This window comes from Diorhabda carinulata, chromosome 4, assembly GCF_026250575.1.
Source record: "Diorhabda carinulata isolate Delta chromosome 4, icDioCari1.1, whole genome shotgun sequence".
Classification (NCBI taxonomy): domain Eukaryota; kingdom Metazoa; phylum Arthropoda; class Insecta; order Coleoptera; family Chrysomelidae; genus Diorhabda; species Diorhabda carinulata.
This window is the reverse complement of record NC_079463.1, coordinates 25,956,136-25,971,946: the sequence shown is the minus strand read 5'-3', so window position 1 is coordinate 25,971,946 and position 15,811 is coordinate 25,956,136. Positions and strand designations below refer to the sequence as shown.

Below are 15,811 nucleotides of genomic sequence, written 5' to 3'. Positions count from 1 at the left end.
ATTTTCTACAATACACTTTCCATTTTAAATGTAGAGATACTCGATACCAGAAGTATTTGCAAGTCAACCTTTGAGACTACAACTTACTTCTACTAGTTATTATTTTCATTTATTTATTCAAGCCGACAAAGCCGCAAATAATCGGGCGTTCGATCCCTTATTACCATTTTATGTTTCATCTTGATCACTTACAGTTTGGCAAATACAGGAGTGAATGTCGAGAAACGTACGAGAGGCACGAAGTTGAAATGAGAAGTATTATTATCAAAGTATTAAATTCTGTACTCCCCCAGAGTAAAATATATATTCTATCTCGGTATCCAGTAAAAACAATGAAAGTAGGTACCCACTATCTAACAGACATAATAGAACTTACAATAGTAGTCAAGTATACCTGCTTGAGGGACCGTACTAATCCCTACTACCAACATCTAGCAACGCGCATTGACGAGCGTGGCTATTTCACATTCATTCCTGTATTTGCCAAAGTGTACATTTGATTTTGATAACTCAGAATTCATTGTTTTCGCTTCTTTTGTTAGTCTGTATAGCTGTTCGTTATGATTCTTTCAACATAATTTTCACTATACTTTCATAACCTCTCAACATTGAGTTTTTTCTTTTATCCCCGTTTTAAAATATTCAGTATTTTGAAAATATATGAAAAAGTCCATTTTATATCTACGTATCATTTACCTTTTTTCCCTCAACATTGTTACAAACTTGGTTATCTCTTTTTGCCCAAGAGGGTACCTCTTCTTGAGTTTTTTTTGTTTGCCAAGGTCTAGGTGCTTCTCTCAGAGGAGGTGTCTGCAAACTTGGTGAATCCACATTTCTTTCAGGTGGTGTAGGTGGTGTCACGATACGTTTCTGTTGTTGATTTATAGGGGGTATATACAACGACCCCAAATTTGCAGTGCTAGTTTTTACTTCTTGATTTCCATTACTTTGAGGTGTTGTTCGTTGCCGATCTATGACTGTTGGCTGATACCTAGACTGCTCAATAACAGGTTCTGAATAATTTTCTCTAACAGGAATATTCTGATTAGTAGGTACTTGAAACTGTTGTTGTTCTACAGGGGATTGCGGCATCTGTGGGTTATACTGTTGATGTGGTTTGTATGCTTGTTGTGGTACAGGCGAGATTGGTGCTGCTACTGGTTGAATTCTGAAAAAATAATACGAATAAGATGGTCATTGGGTACTGATGAGGAATTTTATGATAAATTTGAGGCTGTTTGCGCTTAAAAATTTAGATCAACTGCCACAGAAGGATGGCAGTACTCAAATTTTGTAAATATCCATAAGAGAGTGATTTAAGCTTGAATTAATCTTACCTTCTTCTCTCTTTAGAGACAAAGAGAAGAAAAACCACTTAAAGTAAGAATTTCATCAAAAACAAGGGTAACTATAAGAAACCTTAAAATTTTTCAAGGAACAACAAATATGTAGGAGAAAATGTTGAAAATATCCGGTATCGAAAATTTCAAGGGGGTGGTTTGACACAAGACTCACTGTACACAAGTTGACATTACGGTGATTATATTGTTAGTTCTCGCGATGTTTTTGACATTCTCTGTCCAAATTTTACATAAATCTCACTTTACATTACTTTAAAAAACTTATATTAAGAAAACTGTTCTCGTTTTTGATTAAATATGTGTTATTTTTACGTGGAAAAACAATTGAGGAAATCCAGGAAAAGTATCGTGAATATTCTGGAAGGACTCCATTACATGGGTTTTCAGTTGTTGAAAGTCATATGAGATATGAACACGGATGATGCGTGTACTCAATTGAATAACAACCAAAATCTTTAAACTTCAAATTCATATCAAATTGTCAAATTGAAGGTTGTTTTTTAGAAGTCATGCTATTGAAATTTTATGAAAAATGTATTTTTCCGCAATTCCCCTTTAACTGATGATTCCTTAATGATGAATACGTAATTATTCGAGAGCTTAGGATACATATTAAAAATAGTACACTTTGGCATTTGGGTGTTCGACTACACACTCCCACAATTATAATATTTATTAGTTTTGTTGATGAATTATCTTGATTTAGGCCTCCATTGATTAAAACTTTGTATAAAACAGATAAAATTTTGACTTTCCGATCTATTGCAAGCTTTATCAAAATATTTCGATAAATATCATTCATAATCTAACCAATAAGAGGCTTCAAGGTCATTGTTGGTGTAACCAATGAAAATTCACTGTTACCTATAGTGACAATTTAAATAACAGGATTCAACCAAGCTCCATATTTATGTCAAGTGTCAATTTGAATATTGATTTTTGAGTCGAATGTATACATAATCAGTCTATAAAAGTATAACAGTAACAATTATTTACATTTAGATTTATATTTACAAGTTTAGATTTGAGGTGTCTTGAATTTTGTTATTACTTCTAAAAAAATTTATGAAATCATCAAATTCAAAAATCAATATCATAATAAATCCATTTTCTCAGTTCAAAAAATAATGGTGAGAAGTTTTTCTGGTGCAGGTGAGAGCAAATCCCATACTGGTTCGAATATATAGTCAATAAATCATAAATTTGATAATATTGAACTTCTTAATTTATTCGAAAAATATAATTATTGATTCTGGTTGCTATTGAAATCGTTGTTAATTTTCATTAGTTAGATTATGAATAAAATAAAATTTTTATAGGTTAGATGCGTGATATGAATAATAATTGATATATCTTTCAGAAGTTAATGGTTAGGTTAGGTTAGTTTATTGAAATTTTATCAACTTAGTGTAACACTAAGATTAATTTAATCAAACAATTGAAAAATAGAGTTTGATCCAATATTTCCTAAAAAAAATCTTCTTATAATACTTCACATTTTTTTTTATGAAAACTGATATCCCTCATATCTTTTATAAAACGAATTCTATATAATACATCTGACACTGACTTTGACATCAGACAACAAAATATCACTACTGCTGACATTGCTGCCTTACCTATTTATATACTCTTACTATATATAAAATCAGGAACCCTGAACATTGGTCATTCTAAGAGAACACTCACCAATCTGATAAACTTTTTCAAAAGTAATAGCAAATTATATTCCAATAAGTATTCTTTAGCGTTACATAATTTTTATGAAGTTAATTTTATGAATGCTAAATCTGCCAAAGTTTTGACAACTGAGAATAATTACGAAAAACGCCTATTTCCAGAAACAACATATATTGCCCAAAATGGTCAATAAATTAATAAAAAAACAGGTTTAACTAGCCTTAGTGTAATTTATGCATATTTTTGGATATAGAAAGGAACAAATTCTTTAAAATAAATTCAACGTCATCGGTAACCAACTAAACTTACTTAACCTATGAAACTCAACTTCACTCATGCAGACCTAGCCCATAAAAATTGTCATTTATAATTTGAACAATGAATATTCAGCTCCATCCATAACGACCGGCCTATAAAAATTAAATGTCATTCATAATCTAACAAATGAAAATTAACGATTTCAACAGCAACCAGAATTAATAAACTATCAAGAGACAATTGTTCACTAATTAATTTCCTATTTATGAATACATAGGTGTTCGAAAGCTTGGAAACACATTAGAGCTATAACAATTTGGTATTCAATTTTGCCACTACGAAAACTCTCATGTTCATGCTCAATGGCTAAGAATGTTTAACTTTTACAGAGACAACTTGTACAATATAAAGATGGCAGAAATGAATTTTTTAATTTATTTTAACTCGATAAAATTTATGGTTTAGGAGATATGTAGATACTCAGATCGTTATACATTCCAACGAAACTGTTCGCTACAAAGAGACATTCTGAAAAAAAATTATTATAAATTGTGATTATTCATTGAAAATACTTACAGAATGTATTAAAACACAATCAAACACTTCTAATTGAACTGTATACTGTCGAACATCGTGCTACTCACATAATGTAGAAATAGTTAGTTGGTTGGCCCACAACTTATTAAATAAAAACAAAAAGAAAACTATAATAAATGTTAAAAGTGGTATAGTCAACGAAGGATATTTCTTTAAACTTGGAAGAGCATACCCAGATTCTGCTTATAGAGCGTCACAATGGAAGTTTATTGTATCGATCATTTTGTTTACCGGTATTGCATATAAAAAGTTTCTAAGCTATTCCTTTTCAAAAAAATCCAGTGTTTTCAATTCAGGGGAATGGGGTAGCCATGCAAAATGACCTCCCCGGCCAATCCACCTGATAGGAAAATTTTATTTTTTATATTTTAATTATTAATCTTTTCCAAGATTTACCTTATACCATTAATATGATCCTCGATAGTATGTAGTACAAATGTTTATTTATTTATTTATTAGTTCTCCAAAAAATGTTTGATTTTGTTTCAGTATTTTCAATAAATGATTACAATTTATGATAATTTTCTTCATGTTTCTTTATGGCGAATGATTTCCTTGGCGTGTACAACGAAATAAAAATCTACATATCTCTCAAAGCATAAATTTGCTAGTTAAACAAAGAGTTCCTTTTTCTTAAAAAATCGATTGAAAAATTCATTTTTGCTATATTTAGATTGTACAGGTTATCTTTTTAAAAATCACGGATTGTTAACTATTGGGCCTCCCCTGGCCTTCAGATAGTAGTGTAGAATAATTAATTTCGTCAAATACACTAAATGGACATACATAATCATCCAATCAAAATTCAAAATGTTTGAATGTATAATTTAGAAAATATACTTAAATATAAGGTCTGGATTCGCAGCTTTGAAGACCTATAACTCAGAAACGAGGGGTCGTATGAGAGATTTTTCATGTCATAGCATTATTTTCACGTGTCATCACTCCCAAATTGTTTGAATCTCCAATGGCTCGCAATTACAAGGAGGGATTGTAACTACTGACTAGTTGTAACCTACATTAGTCAGTAGTTACAACCTCTCCTTGTAATTGCAAGCCAATGGGGATATTAATATCGACAAAAGGGTCGATTGACATCACTCTGTCTAGAATAGTTGTAATTCAATATTCGTCGAGGCATTAGCCAGGAAAGTAGTTATTTTCTCCTTCGAAAAACGGCAGAATATTCAAAGTCACTTTGAATATTGATTTTGAATCCTATGAATTAGAAATTTTTACAGGAATTAATACGATTCAAAATCATAGAAAATCTTAATTAATTTTTCCCCGTACTGACGTTAATATCGACAAAAGGGTCGATTGACATCACTCTGTCTAGAATAGTTGTAATTCAATATTCGTCGAGGCATTAGCCAGGAAAGTAGTTATTTTCTCCTTCGAAAAACGGCAGAATATTCAAAGTCACTTTGATTATTGATTTTGAATCCTATGAATTAGAAATTTTTACGGGAATTAATACGATTCAAAAACATCGAAAATCTTAATTAATTTTTCCCCGTACTGACGTTAATATCGACAAAAGGGTCGATTGACATCACTCTGTCTAGAATAGTTGTAATTCAATATTCGTCGAGGCATTAGCCAGGAAAGTAGTTATTTTCTCCTTCGAAGAACGGCAGAATATTCAAAGTCACTTTGAATATTGATTTTGAATCCTATGAATTAGAAATTTTTACAGGAATTAATACGATTCAAAATCATAGAAAATCTTAATTAATTTTTCCCCGTACTGACGTTAATATCGACAAAAGGGTCGATTGACATCACTCTGTCTAGAATAGTTGTAATTCAATATTCGTCGAGGCATTAGCCAGGAAAGTAGTTGTTTTCTCCTTCGAAGAACGGCAGAATATTCAAAGTCACTTTGAATATTGATTTTGAATCCTATGAATTAGAAATTTTTACAGGAATTAATACGATTCAAAATCATAGAAAATCTTAATTAATTTTTCCCCGTACTGACGTTAATATCGACAAAAGGGTCGATTGACATCACTCTGTCTAGAATAGTTGTAATTCAATATTCGTCGAGGCATTAGCCAGGAAAGTAGTTATTTTCTCCTTCGAAAAACGGCAGAATATTCAAAGTCACTTTGATTATTGATTTTGAATCCTATGAATTAGAAATTTTTACGGGAATTAATACGATTCAAAAACATCGAAAATCTTAATTAATTATTCTCCATACGATGAATACATAAGTATTCGAAAGCTCGGAAAATATTAAAATTAGTCTACTTTGGTGTTTCATTGCCACGTTCTCAATAAGAAAACGCTCATAATATAGCTAGCAAAGACTTCGTTACGTTTCGCCTTAGTAGTTATATCTACAGAATTGGCTTTTTTGCTTTTTTCTTAATTTTCTTTTTCTTAATGAATCTCTGGAAATTATATACTTAGATAAGTTTCGAGGCGAATATTTGATTAAAAATGAGATTACACTAGTAATAAGAAACGAGTGCAATTAGCTTGTTTTTCTTCAATCTCTGTCTCTATTCATCATCATATTTTCCAAGTAATTTATAAAGTTAGTTCAAGTGCGTTCCGATTATCATATTAGGAGTTTGATGACAATATACTGGAGCCAGCCTCTCCTGCGTCAGAAAAACTTCTCACCACTATTTTTGCAACTATAAAAATAGATTCCTATATTTAAATGCTAAATCACTTACAGAACATTAATGATGAAACATCGTTATTGAGATACTTTACTAGTACTCAGCAAAACAAATAAGAGAAAAAGAAGCGAAAGCATTACTCTATTATTGATACGAATAATTTTTACTACTATTTTGAAAAATTTGCTCACAGGTGGAGTGGAAACATTTGAGTATTATGAAGATTTCAGGTTTTTCAGCTTTTATAATCGGTATATCTCAGAAACTATGGAAATAGATAATTATATCATTACATTATTTTTTTTCTAAAAGTTTTCTCAAAGTTATGGATACTATGAAACGTTTTACGCATTCCTGCTTATTTCATTGATACTTACCTTTGTTGTGCAGGTTTAAATTGTTGTACTGGTGGAGATTTACATTCCGCAGTAGGTTTTTCAACTTCTTCGAATAATTGGTCTACCAAACTTTTCCTAGGTTGAGGCCCTCCGGTTCTCCTTAACAATGCCATGGGATTTTCGGGAATAATTTTAGTCATATCTGGTCTTTCCAGAACTTGGTTATCTGAGGTATGAACTTTTTGAGTTGGTAAAGGACAATTTGGAGGAGGTGGAGGTGGAGGAATTCCTTTTGGTGGTGGAGGTGGAGGAGGGATACTTCCTCTAAGAGGTGTAGTAGGGGGTGGACCTGAAGGAAATACTTGAACTTGTGGTTGAGGACGAATAGCTGCCATTGCGGATGGTGGAAGTGGACCTGTAGTTTGAGGATTGTATGCTGGATTTTGGGGAAGATCACCAACTCCTTGTAAATGTGCATTTCTCTCGATTCGTCGTTGTAGTCTTGGAGAACGTGCTTCGGATAAGTCGATACCACCGGGTGTATAAGTAAAAGGCTTTTTGTCCTTTGTCATCATTGCATTTTGTACACACGCTGGAGGTTCCATTATTTTTTTGTATTATCTAAAATGAAATAAGCATATATTTGCAAATTATATTAAACTATAGAAATTTCACTACATGGAGGAGGAGGGCTCTTAGAGGGGCCGTGAAAAATATTTAACAGTTTTCTTTTCTCATCACAGGATATATTGATGCAAGAGTCATTTTGGCTTCCGCATTTCCGGTACCGGAGCTTTAAAGGAAAAGTTGTTCTAGAGTGATTATTTTATACAAAAACTCATGTCCTGCTCATTTGCAAGTTTCAAATACGGTCAGTACAAACTTAACCTCAAAATAATGAATTTATAGATTTTCTATTTGGAACTTCTATAGATAAACTCCACAAAATATGATGCCGGTTACAACCTTAGAGATTTTTCGCTACATATAAAGCACATTGAAATATTGGTTCAGTAGCAAGGTTTCTGGATAAAGTGAGAAAAACAATAATTCCGAAAAAAAGGTAAGTATCTCATAGAAAGAATTCAAATATAACCAATTATAGAAAATAGTATAATATTAGACGGGTTTCAGATTAAAAATAGTGTATGAAGACTTTCATTTTGCATTCGCTTGATAAATGAACGAAAATCGTTCAATTCGGGACCGTATACATGAACGTTAAGTTCTAGTAAAATATTATCTATAAATTGTAAAATAATTTAGTCTAAATAACATTATTGTTTAGTTGCAATTGTACCAATTTTAAGCAAAACTCGCCGTTAATTTGCTAAAAGAAATGTTAAAAAATAATTAAAACAGGGTTTTGGTGACTGCAGCAACAAATTGAAGCTGAATAAATGATATACAACATCTGACTCTGCCAGAGAAGATGTTGGAATTTTGAGCTATAATTGCGTTTTTGGAGCTCTACAGTTTGGTTATTGGAGATTTTGGCGCATATTATAGATGGTCTATATTTCAAAATTATTTATTTGTGAGTAATATGGAATAAATCTTACTTGATTCTTTAGTCTAACCAGTTAAATGTGACCAATAATGAGTGACTGCGGCGATGGTCCAAATCTCTAACCTGTACCAACAAACTGTGAAGGCTGCCTGTAACAATATACAAAGTCAATTTCATATTGTACAATATAAGAAATTTATGCGTACAATAAGAAAAAATTCAAATTTGTCATTACTTTCGAATGATACTGCAATGACGAGAAATATAATAGCGACTGGGAGTACATTTTCTAGTTATTATACAAACGTTTCACGGCGATATAGCGAATTATGATTTTGTTATAAGTCTACAGAAATATGTAGAAGTATTTATTATAGATTTTTTGCTAAGTTCTTCATTATATTTCACGAAGCATTAGAACAACTAACATTTTATAGTTTTTATATAAACGATTCGGAGCGATACAGTGAATCAACAATAATATAATGTAATTATTTCTTACAGATTATTACAAAATTTTTATTTGACAATAAGTTCTATTAACATGATATTATCAGATCATTTCAATTCAATAAAACCTCGAAATTGATTCGAATTCTGCCTCTAACCATCTACACTTCAAGTAAAAGTAAATTTTAATAAAATTGTGGTGATTTTATACTTTATAGTCGCTGGTAAGTTTTTCTTTGCTTTTTTCATTGGACTCGCAAAAATTTCAGCTATTTTTCTGGATTTCTTTTTGTTTTAAGCAAATTTTGTATGATAGTTTCTATATGAATTCGTATTTTTGGTTATATTTTAAAAAAATATTAAATCAGTTATTTTGTATGTATAAGCTCCTTTTTGTTCAAATCTGTTTTTTCTACTCATTCCTTTTTCCGTAATTTCCATCTGTGTTTTTTGTGGGCACAATAAAAAAATAAAGAAAAACTAACCAGCGAATATAAGGAATAAAATCACTACAAATATATTAAAATTCACTTTTAAGTGAAATGTAGATAGGTCGAGGAAGAACTCGAATCAATTTCGAGGTTTTATTGAATTTCTGGAATGAAGTGGGAGGCTGATAACAAATTAATTTCTTGAAAACTCGAAAATTAGAATAAATAAATCCGAAGTGACCACTGTGCCACAATACGTGAACAAATTAATATCCAAATATGTTTGGAGAAAAACGTAACAAGCCGAATGACATGTTACACAGTATTAATGATGGCTAACTGTTTGAAAGACCAGAAATTTCAACACAACAAATTGTATCTACCCGTGGAGGCGATATAGTGAATTATAATTTTCTTATAAGTCTACAGTAATATGTAAAATTATTGATTATAGATTTTTTGTTCAGTTCTTCCTTATCTATGACAAAGCATCAAAACAACTAACATTTTATAGTTTTTATATAAACGTTTCGGAGCGATACAGTGATTCAACAATAATATGACAATAAGTTCTATTAATATAATATTTTGAAATCATTTTTTAGAGATTGAAAATGATTTGGGACATAAGCCTTTTAACTTAGAACAAATTTTGGTTTTTAGAAGTTTTATATCACTCACAGTTTTGAAGGACAATATAGATTTTTTCGTAAATTGTGAATTACTGGAAAGACAGTAACATTCGAATGGTGGATGAAACAATATTTGAAAAGAGCCGCGAAGCAAAACATCTTATTTTTAAAATGCAAGTCTGTGTCCCTAAAGGTTTCACTCATTTGAATACTTTACAAATGAAAAAAAAAAAGATTTTCCTGCATCGCATTGCATCACAACGAAAAATTAGACATTATTTTATGAACTAACATTAAAATGTTTTCCTTGGCACTACTGTGCAATCATGACTTAAGTGCTCCAAATTACTTGCGGTTATGATATACACCTTTTCGATAATGTAACCCCATAGAAAAGAAGATCGGTAGAGGCTGAATCTGGACTGATCTTAAGTTGATCCCTTTTCCCGGAAAAAGGATCTAACGATTTCCATCGAAAGATTGGCGTATTTCAGATGGCATCATCATCATTACCTCATTTATGTCGTGAATGTGATGACTTTTATATAGACGAAGAGGGATTATTTGTTTCATTCATTTTAATTCATTAAAATGATATTCCATAAAGAGTCTTTGATATCTGAATCTTATTCCCATTTATTACCAGATGTTAAAAATGCGATATTTTTCAAAAAGTTGTTTAACGACGTTTAAAATGATGTCATCCTTCCTAAGGTGTTGGTATGATTGAATTAAAAACCAGCCTAACAAACGGGCGGATGTAATTTGGGCGCTAAAGGATTAATGTACTTTTTACAACACGTAAACTAGGCGCCAAGACTGAAGGGTCATTTATGAAATACAATTATTTATTTAATCACCGACATTTATAATAAGATATATTTTTTGTATTTTTAGATTTTCCTATAAGAGAAATGACCTATTATCACTTAAGGTCTGAAAAAATTTACCGTTAGAGGGGGCTACTTTGCACTTTTTTTAAATGAAAAATCTGCCCTTAATAAAGTTTCCTCACAACATTTTTGTAACACTCTACAGAATAAAGTAAATTTTATATTTCTTTATATTTGTATTTAGTACTTAAGTACATATTACATATCAAATAAGAGATTTACATAACCTAACCTAACCTAACCTACTTAAAAATCTATCAACTTTCCCTCTATTGGGTTATTTTATGACTTGACCTACCTGCACTTCTTAGCGCCGAAAATACATGTCGGATTATCTACCCTTCTTGGTCAGACAGATAAAGAAGGATGGTTAGCGCCCAAATTACACCCGCCGTAACAAACTGCCCCCTTAACAATAAATGTAACAATGTTACGCATTCCTTTAAATCTTGCATAATAATCGAAATACGTATTCAAATTAATATCCTGGATAATTCAAAATTTTGTAATATGATTTTCATGTTGGCTAGTGTATATAAAAGAGTATTTGAAAATTCACTTTTTAAAGAAAAAATATCATATCTATTAACTAAATGGGTTAATATAATCAAGAATTTAAATATCCACATAATATTGTGAGTGTAAGATAATGTAAAATCAATCAGATGTTTACATGAAAATCACGAACTTGTCACTGCATTGCAAATATGTTATTAAATACAATTAAAAGTAGTGCTCTATAATAATTATCAATGATCTCATTTATGTTTATATCAAGTTTCGTTTCCGCTTAAAATGAACAGAACAATTTAAATTTGCATGATTTATTTTATTATCGTAAATATGCTATTAAACGCAAAATCAAAGTAGAGATTATTGGAAAAAGAAATCGAAAAAATCGGCTAGCCAAAAAGTGCCCAAATTTATTTTAAATTAATTACATTTTGAGGTCACAAACTGAATGAAGAGATACACCATTCAATATAAAGAATAAAGAGATAAAGAGAGGAGAGAGAATAAGCTTCATCAAAATTTGTCAAAACGCAAAATCGGCAAATTGCATTTAGAAAATGCCAAACTTAGGTGCTAATTAGGTGCCAACTTCAAAAATTAGGAACTCAAAGTTGTGGTGCTAGAAAAACGTGATGCTAGCAACGCAATGATAATAATATATAATAAAATAAGGTGCTGAAGAGTCAATATCGTGAAAGTGCCCACACAATTAATAAACGAGCTAATTTTTTTTAATATTTTCAATATATGTAATATATTCCTTATATGTTACACTTCGGACGGCTTCTACTTTTATAACACCTAACGTAACCTAGCCTAACATAATCTAAACTAACCTAACCTAACCTAATCTAACCCACTACTTCTCCTTTAATGTTATTTCTCGTACTTTCATAACATCTAACCTAACCTAATATAGCCTAACCTAACCCACTACTTTTTCGTTAATGTTATTTCTCGTACGGCTCCTACTTTCATAACACTTCTTTTCAATTCAATACCTCAATAATTAATGTATTGTAATTATTTTTATTACGTTGCTAGCATCAAGTTGCTGTGAAAATTACAGAGCACCTAATTTTTGAACTTGACCCCTCATTAGCACCTAAAAAGCGCACTTCATTTTGGGATTTTCTAAATGCAATTTCCCGACTTTGCGATGCTGGCGAGACGGAGCTGCACTATTCAAACGATAACTAATCCGATATTGAGTTTTGCAATTATTAAAATTATAACATAAATAATAAAATCATGAAGATATCGTAAGTGGGTTTAACTCGACTAGAGTATGAAGTAATATGTAATATCTGAAAATAAACACAGAACATGGTACTCCACATATTCTTGGAAACGCCGAAGTAAAATGGGTCTCTGTGTCAGTTCAAATTTAAAACAGACGAAACTTTTAAGGTTAAGCGAACTAATAATAACATTTTCTAAGCAGAAATTTCCAGTTACGTATTGAGGTTAAACAGACTTATTTATGTATAAGCATAAACTGAACAAGGAACAGATTAATTACAATAAAACTATTCTATTAAAGCGAATACTTTCATACTATCTTCTCATATCATTAAAAAAATATATACAAGTCAAGAATGTGAATTAAAAGGACCATTAGATGAGAAATTATGAAAAAGTCGTTTTAATTTCGCTTAGAACTCCTAGAAATTGCAAGTGGAACACACGACACTTCTCCAACCTCCATCAGAATCCAATCAAGAATAATTATTGAATACTAGTTAAGGTATAATATCTATTCAAATAAACACTCAATATTAGGATCAAAATAGATAAGCAATTGCACAGAGAATAAAAAATAACTTATAAGAACGAGTAACCAGTTATATTTAAAATTGTTTTGGTAATTGTACAGCAAACAGGGTCGGATCTACAAAGGCCTAAGACATTTAGGAAGGAAAATTCCGTTAGCTCTGATTATGCTAAAGGTTGAAATCAATAGATCTTTGGAACAAACCACAAAAGAGACACAGAAATCGTGGGATAACTGAATAGGAAAATGGAAAGTAACGATGATTCCAACACAGATAAAGGTAAAAGAATGAAAATTTAGTGAGCTTCGTCGAGGAAACTGGTGAAACAACGAGAGCAAATCCATATCAAAGATGATAAATTAGACATTATGCTTACTATGATGCAGGAGATAAAGATTGAATAGAAAGAAATTAGAAAATAGGTGAAGAGTGAAATTAATCCAATGAGGAAATGATTGGAATAAGAAAAGAAAATCTGGAAATAAAAAAATTATATATTAAATAAAAAAATTCGAGAAAACATTATGGATCTTAGGTAATTGATAGAAATTTTGGTAAGAAAATATAGGAAGCAATGCCTAGATATAACAATTTTGGGAATAAAGGGAACTGATTTAAAGCAGCAGTTGATGATAATAGTTTCTTCAAATAAACTGTAAATTCAATGTCCATGAAAAATAAAAGAATTAATGAAATTTGTTTCAAAGAATTTCTTAAACGAAATAATACAAAAGCATCATAGAATAAAACTATGAATTTTGTAAACATTACACGTTTAACGTTGAGAAAAACTAACTAATTAGTGATTCCAACAAAAATATCACCATTAATGTAAAAAATAACTTTATTAGAAAGTTGCTATACAACTAAACTAACAACTGCATTACAATAATTAATAAACAAAATAGAAAAATTATTTTTTTATATTAGATACTTACAAAGTTATTTAGGATATTACAATCTGTTCAACAAAGCCCAATGAGCAATTCAGTTCTAACTTAATCTAATAGAATTTAAAAATAAAGTAGACTTATTAGCGTTACTTAGGTTCTGTCTAATAAATTGCACTAAAGTTTAACGCGTAGACACAAGATTCACTTTCATACTAAAACACTGAACTAACTCAGAGGGCTTGATCCTTTTATCCTTTTAAGTCTTCTTTCTAACCCAGTATATCAAGGAGCTGGATAGTCTCGACATTGACATGATGATGAGTCTTTCTTCATGACTCTTTCTTAACCGTCTGGTCAACAGTGTTCATTTCCAAGTCTCTATGGAGGTTACTATTGCGAATGTACCAAAGGGTATCTACTATGCTCCTCAGTGCTTCGTTTTGGATTCTTTGGATGATTGCTAGTTTGCTTGTCTTGGTACATTCCCATAGTTGGATACTATAAGTCCATACAGGCTTATGTATCTGCTCATAAAGCTTAAACTTATTATGTGGAAACTGATTGGACTTTCTCCTAATTAGCCATCACATTGTTCCATATTTCAGTACAAGTTCTTCTTTTTCCTTTTTAACATGAACTTTCCATAGAAGTTGCGCATCTAAGGTAATAACTAAGTATTTTGCTTAATTTGAGGATGGAATCAGGCTATTATTTATTCTGACTGGAATATGATCTATCGTTTTGTTTTTGAAGCTAGCGGGTTTTCCAATAAGAGGTGTTATTTTGATATTCAAAGAAAAATGCCATTATTTGAGATAAATGATCGGATGTTTATTTCATTATAAAGAGGAAGGTATGCCGTTAATAATGGAACCCAACATCAGCCAAATGACCGCCACGACTGCGCTTACAGGACCATATCCTTTTCATGAAATTTTCCATAACCAAATTACAAAGCTACTTACTATGTCCTCGATAGCCTCACGAATTCCATCTTTGAGGTCTTGAATCGATGCTGGACTGTTGGCGTAGACCTTATCTTTCACGTGGCCCCAAAGGAAAAAGTCGCAAGGTGTTAAATAACAAGATCTCGGTGGCCAATTGTGATCACCTCTTCGAGAGATAACACTGTCCGGAAATTTTTTCCCGTAAAAGATCGAGATGGTTTCGTTGCTTGTGTGGCACGTAGCGCCGTCTTGCTGAAAGTAAACGTTGTCCAAATCAATACCATCCAATTCCGGCCATAAAAAATCATTAATCATTTTTCGATAGCGCAATCCATTCACCGTAACTGTTGCTCCAGCCTCATTTTCGAAAAAGTAAGGTCCAATGACACCGCCAAACCATAAACCGCACCAAACAGTCTCACGTTGAGGATGGAGAGGATTTTCAACAATAACTCTTGAGTTTTCCGAGCCCCAGATTCGACAATTTTGTTTATTGACGTAATCACCAAGGTAGAAATGCATTTCAAGGACCCAATCAGCAAAGACACGACGTTGTTGATGATCGACCGGCTTGAGTTCTTGTGTTAACTGTCTTTATGCAAAATACGGTGTAATGACGTTTGTGGAATGGCTAATTCAAAAGAACGACGAGGAATGGACAAACCTGGGTTTTCTTCAACACTTTGGGCTACAGCAGCAATATTCTCAGTTTGTTCTTGAGCGACGTGCACGGGTTTTATTCTTCACATCACTAACTTGTCCGAACAGCTCAAATTTTTCCACCAATTTCTGTATTGCGGTCCGAGAAGGTGCTTCACGTCGACCCAAAAATGTTTTAGTTTTACGAACCGTCTCTGCCAAAATTTCACCATTTTTATAGTGAATTTTAATAAT

The 15,811-nt window shown here is 31.6% G+C and overlaps 1 protein-coding gene across 2 annotated transcripts in view; it reads right to left on the bottom strand.

Moving 5' to 3' along the window:
• The window catches only part of LOC130892559 (uncharacterized), a 103,433-nt gene that overhangs the window by 13,524 nt on the left and 74,098 nt on the right, over positions 1-15,811 (bottom strand). For both annotated transcript variants that reach the window (XM_057798023.1, XM_057798022.1), the window contains exons 2-4: positions 8,436-8,532; positions 6,913-7,494; positions 697-1,168 (exon numbers count right to left, since the gene is read on the bottom strand). In XM_057798023.1, coding sequence (XP_057654006.1) covers positions 697-1,168; positions 6,913-7,478 — 1,038 coding nt within the window. In that variant the 5' untranslated portion in view covers positions 7,479-7,494; positions 8,436-8,532. The remainder of the gene's footprint in view (positions 1-696; positions 1,169-6,912; positions 7,495-8,435; positions 8,533-15,811) is intronic.